Source organism: Pygoscelis adeliae, unplaced genomic scaffold (assembly GCF_000699105.1).
Source record: "Pygoscelis adeliae isolate BGI_AS28 unplaced genomic scaffold, ASM69910v1 Scaffold467, whole genome shotgun sequence".
In the NCBI taxonomy this organism is placed as follows: Eukaryota; Metazoa; Chordata; class Aves; order Sphenisciformes; family Spheniscidae; genus Pygoscelis; species Pygoscelis adeliae.
The window spans coordinates 1619611-1625282 of record NW_008825253.1 but is presented as its reverse complement, the minus strand read 5'-3'; the positions used below and the strand labels follow the sequence as shown (position 1 = coordinate 1625282).

The following is a 5672-nucleotide window of genomic DNA, read 5'->3' as shown; positions in this document are numbered from 1 at the left end:
TTGAGCAGCCAGCTACCCGTTCGAAACGGGAGCAACTGGGGAGATCGGCCGTGGTACCGCGCTGCAAAGCTGCGCGTGACTAAATGGGCTGCGCCCCTGGGGGCGCGAAGCGGGGGCTTTATCTGGGTTTAACGGGCTTCTCATGACGAGAAGCTCTGCCGCGCAGCTTTGCTCTAATTGGAATGGGGGCAGGTAACTGTGCTCAAGGGAAAAAAGGTATTTGAGCGGTAGTATTTCAAACGCAGATATTTATCCTGCTGCTGTAGCTAGCTGCTTCCCAAATACTTTTCAAAAGGAAACAAAAATTCCTTGCATCTCCTCTGAGCCAACAGGAAACACTTATTGATTTGGATTCCAACGTGACTCAGTTTGGCGATTACAAGTTGCCAAAACAAGTGGTGGGGGAGCTTACTGGAAGTGGAAAATCAACAAAAACAAGGTAGGAAAAAAAGTAGAAGATGAAAAATGATCTGTAACCATGTTTGGAAAAGTATTTATAAATAGTACAAAAGATGCTAATGCTCACAGCAAAATTACAGTGATCACATTACCTTTGCAGAAATTATATTTATTCAATCACACTGCTCAGCATGAAATAACTCCTCTCTCTAACCGGAGGCTTCATTTGAGACGCGTCCTGGAGGCTCTGCAGCTCAACGCGCTCTGTTATTACTTGTATTTCCACGGTTTCAAGGTCTTGGCAGTTCACTTACAGGGTGGTATCACGTTAAGTCGTTCTCACAGTCATCTCTTGGTATTTGCAGTCAAACACAAGAGATTACATACCCAAATTTAAATAGGAAAATGACTAAGCAATTAGTCAGTTCATTGTGGCGTACACTTCTTTCTCTTTCGCACCTGTAAGAATAGTCGATCTCGGATGATTTAGGACTTGGAAACATCCATTCTGGCACAAACAAATAAAAACCCTAGCAGTAGAGAGACAAACAAATATATTTAGACAACTGGGTTTATTCAGCCTAGAAGAAGAGCAGTAACATTAGCTTAGAGGGGGATTCGCTGAAGGGCCACGGTAAGACATCGGAGGAGCAGCTCCTCCGACCGAGGCCAGCTCTGTGCCCTCACGCTGCAGACGTCCGAGAGCAGCACATCGGCTCTGGAGCTCCTGTCACCCGCCAATAACAACCGACATCGTTTCGGTCCTTCCCTGGGGTTACGCGATGGGAAAGGAAACCCGAGCGTGGCAGACTTGAACGTCACTATGTTGCTTTTTTACTGCCTTTCTTTTCGGTAAGAAAACCAGCTGGGGAAAGCCATGGTACGTTGTCTGTGCAATGTACTGGCTGGAGGGACCCAGCGAAGGGAGGAGAAGGTCCTTTCTGCGACTCCCCGCTCTCCTGTGCAGCACAGTGCTTCTGGGACCTGATTTGGAGCTAAATGCTGCTTATGGCCGCACACGTAGCTGGCTTACTGAGACTCCTTTCTTAGCAGAGCCTTCTCTAAAGTTTATTTTTTAATCAATATCTGCACTTAAAATGCAATTTGTTCCACCTGAAGTTAAAACCGTGCAGCAAGGATATGTTTAACACCATGGTCTCTCTAACTCCTCTAAAATAAACTGCTGTCCTTTTTTTTTTTTTCCTCCTTCCTGAATCATAGAATCATTAAGGTTGGAAAAGACCTCTAAGATCATCGAGTCCAACCGTCGACCCAACACCCCCATGCCCACTAAACCATGTCCCTAAGCGCCTCATCTACACGTCTTTTAAATACCTCCAGGGATGGGGACTCAACCCCTTCCCTGGGCAGCCTGTTCCAATGTTTAACCACTCTTTCAGTAAAGACATTTTTCCTCACATCCAATCTAAACCTCCCCTGGCGCAACTTTAGGCCGTTTCCTCTCGTCCTATCGCTTGTTCCTTGGGAGAAGAGACCGACACCCACCTCGCTACAGCCTCCTTTCAGGTAGTTGTAGAGAGCGATGAGGTCTCCCCTCAGCCGCCTTTTCTCCAGGCTAAACAACCCCAGCTCCATCAGCCGCTCCTCATCAGACTTGTTCTCCAGACCCCTCACCAGCCTCGTTGCCCTTCTCTGGACACGCTCCAGCCCCTCGACGTCCTTCTTGTAGTGAGGGGCCCAAAACTGAACACAGTATTCGAGGTGCGGCCTCACCAGTGCCGAGTACAGGGGCACGATCACTGCCCTGCTCCTGCTGGCCACACTATTGCTGATACAGGCCAGGATGCCGTTGGCCTTCTTGGCCGCCTGGGCACACTGCCGGCTCATGTTCAGCCGGCTGTCGACCAACACCCCCAGGTCCTTTTCCGCCAGGCAAATGATGCAGAAAGAAAATCTGGAAATGGAAGAGTCGCCATCTTGTTCTAAATGCAAAAGCCCGTGTCGCTTCACTGAAAAATGCGGAAAGGTTTGTTTCCGCAGTGCATGAGCTATTTTAACCACTTGCACGAATTCTAAAGGGCTATGCGGGGTTATAAAGAAAACTGCTGTTGCTTTTGCAGAGGGAAGCACGTGGCACGGAGAAGTGCGTGTGCGTTTCACGGGAACGTTTCCATATTCCCTCCTTTTTTGGAAGGTGCAATAATTTCAATTTCCCATTTCTACCACAAAACAAGGTTAGTAAAAAGAACTGGGTTTGCAATGATGTTTTAAACACAGGAAAACTGCTACAACTATAAACTTTCCTATTCTTTAAGTATATAAAGAGTGTGCAAAAGGCTGTTATAAAAAATATTTTGAGATAGTCTGGTATTACTCATAAAAATGCTAAATATTATCCGATGACATTAATTTACAGAATCCTTCAACCTGTATGCTTACTGAAAGGATTATACTCGGGTAATTATTCCAAAGCCTCGTGGGCTTGTGTTGCTTTTGGAATGAATAACGGTCTCAAGTGACATCTTCTCAGTTTAGTCAGATACTCACTTCCCTCTGCCACAAAAAGCCCCAAAGCGCTTAACTTGCCTGTGAGCCTTTGAACGTCTCACGCCCGAGTTCAATACTTATGAATCCCTTCCGTAACAGGCACCAGAGAAGGGTTCTGCATGTCGCTCGGGCTCACGTCGTAGCCCAACTTCTTCATATCTTTGGTCACTACGTTGAAGGAGATGGTCACAAAGCCTTGAGACCGCACCCTCGTTACTAGAAGAAAGAAGACGTGAATAAAACCGGTTAAGGGAGGTTTTTGAATAGTTGCTGAACTCCTCGCGTGTCCAGGTAGGGCTGTTCTCGGCAGGAACAACCGGTCTTTTTTATCAACAGAAGATGGATGGCCAAGCTGTGGCCTGCTCTCATGCAAGGGTTACAGTCCGGAGCTCCCAGGGACTTACCTTCTCTTCCTTCTCCCTGTGCTACCACTCTGGGGTCAGTAAATTCTGGACGTCTCCCTGTGAACCAGCTTGGAGAAGAAAATAGAAAATAATTAATGGGACACATTCACTAGTGTTTAGATTTGGTACAGTTCATCATACGCGTGTTAAAAAAACAAAGGGGGGGTGTTTAATGAGACTCCCAGCTTTTGTTTGCGTAGGGAGTTTTGAAGACTGATTCCCTTTGTTGCTGATCTACTTTGATCAAAGGTAAGTTTTGTCTCTCTAAGGAAAAAAATGAAACTGATTTCATACACGTTATGTCAAATCCAAGTTATTTCTGGGCTAGACAGAATCTCTCTATGGCAAGGTGTTTTTGAAACTGATTCAACTCTTGATTACCCAGAGTAAGAGAGAGGCTTAGGTACTCTGAATACATCAGAGGTGCACGTATACAGACGTATACAAATTAGAGTGTAGATTCTACAAAAAGGGTACCATAAAAAGAAGAAAAGTAAATCAGTTGAATTTTGACTGTCGGGCACAGAGATTCCCGTGCTGACTCTGACCCAAAGCGCTCGAGTACCGCAAGGCTGGCTCTGCGCAAGGGTGGGCTCCGTCGGTACAGGCAATCCACAACCGAACAATCGGCTCACAGATGGTTCAGACTGTACTTAAACAATACAATGGAAGGAAAAAACCTTACTACCCTCAGCTGCTGTGTACAGACTGCTGCTTCGGAAGGGAGGTGTGTGTGTAAACGAGACAAAGGTTACAGCAAATGCATTCCAGACGGAGGAAAAGGTAGAACTGGGAATTGTTTTTCCATGCTCTGCCTTTGCTTTCCAGGTTGCTCTTAATGTGGCTCTCCTTCCAGAAAAGCCCCTAGCTACAGTAAGATTCAGGGGTGGACTGCAGCACGCCTCCTCAGAGTCCAGCGACAACTAAAATGCTCAGTAAAATCAGTCTAAGTAGCGCCTCTGCAAGTCGCATCACTGACATGAATCAACCTGTGGAACGCGGAGCTGCCGCTCAGTACAAGAACTCGTGTTATCAGCCTGCTCTGCTCACGAGTTCTTTTTCAAACCAAGAGTGCTCAAATGTGAGGATGGCAAAAAGACGAGTTAGCATTACTGCAAGCAGGCAGTTAACACGTTTGAAGAAAGCTCTTCAAAAGACTTAGACACCTAAAAACGTGATTTTACCTACAAACCTCACAACAGGTTATGATACAAAGCATTCACGTGTACGCACCAGTGAGTAGCTGGATTTACCTTTGTGACTAAGAGCAAGAAGGACTTGCTCTTAAAAAAGAGAAAAGTCTTTAATTGTTACCTTGTAAACTTCTGCAGCCTAGACGTGGACTCTGGAACAAACATAGCGATGGTTCTTGTATGCCTAAAACAAACAGGGGACACACAGAACTTATGAAATGAACCAAACTTGGCAAGACTTCTTGTATTTATAAAGGTACCAGAATTTCAGGCACGTCAGACCACTGAACATCTCAAAGTGTACTACTTTCCCTTCCACAAGGAAAGGGTTTGTTTGCCTTTTTTTCACGTCCAGTGCTGGGAATGAAAGCTTAGCACGAGCTGAGAGTGATGGGGGAGAGGTAACGTACTGCGCGTCACACCTGGGCCTTCTACATGCCAGTTTTGACTTTACAGTTGTCTACAGGATTACCAAAAATTATTTGATAACGAGGGGCTGCTGCTAGAAAATCCACGCTCTTTGTACAAATGGACGAGACACGATAAGGAGATACGGGAACATTTTTGTTTCTGAAACAACATAGTAACTGGAAAAAAAAATCTCTCCGTTTCAGTCCTGAAAGACGGGTTGTCACCTCACCTTCCGGGTGTGAAGGGAACGTGAACAGCTCCATAACCTCTGACCACATCATTTCCAAAAAAGTCGGGTCCGTAGACGCTCACTACAATCTGCGGCCCTGCAATTGAAGCATGTGTGAGAGGGGTGCCTGGTCTGCGAGCTGGGTCCCACCGCCCCCCCGCACTCACAGCCGGACGGGTTGGTGCTCTTGAAGGTAATGTCGATGGGGAAGTTCCAGACGAGCGTGGTGGGCGCGACGTCGCTCTTGGAGGTGATCTGGGAGATGCCCTCCTCCAGACCCTGTGGGGAAAAAGTGGCGTGAGCCAGGGGCCTGCACTAAGCCCCGTTAGACGCATGCTGCCGGTGGGCCTGGCGGGCAGGCTGGGTTCCAGGGGGGCCTTACCGCTGTGGGAACCCAGTCTTGGCCGTAGACAAAGCAGAACTTGCAGTAGAGGTCGTCAAATCCGGGGAACTGTGGGAGAGAGAGAGGCTGCGTTGGTGGGGAATTACCGGGGCCGAGGGCCAGCCCAAGCCACCGGGCCGAGGGCA

The 5672-nt window shown here is 47.3% G+C and overlaps 1 protein-coding gene across 1 annotated transcript in view; it reads right to left on the bottom strand.

The window, feature by feature from the left end:
• Window positions 1-2716: 2716 nt before the first annotated feature.
• The window catches only part of B9D1 (B9 protein domain 1), an 11351-nt gene continuing 8395 nt past the window's right edge, over window positions 2717-5672 (bottom strand). Inside the window, exons 2-7 of the mRNA XM_009329420.1 lie at window positions 5527-5595; window positions 5312-5423; window positions 5145-5241; window positions 4626-4688; window positions 3312-3379; window positions 2717-3123 (exon numbers count right to left, since the gene is read on the bottom strand). Of these exons, the coding sequence (XP_009327695.1) occupies window positions 2978-3123; window positions 3312-3379; window positions 4626-4688; window positions 5145-5241; window positions 5312-5423; window positions 5527-5595 (555 nt within the window). The 3' untranslated portion in view covers window positions 2717-2977. The remainder of the gene's footprint in view (window positions 3124-3311; window positions 3380-4625; window positions 4689-5144; window positions 5242-5311; window positions 5424-5526; window positions 5596-5672) is intronic.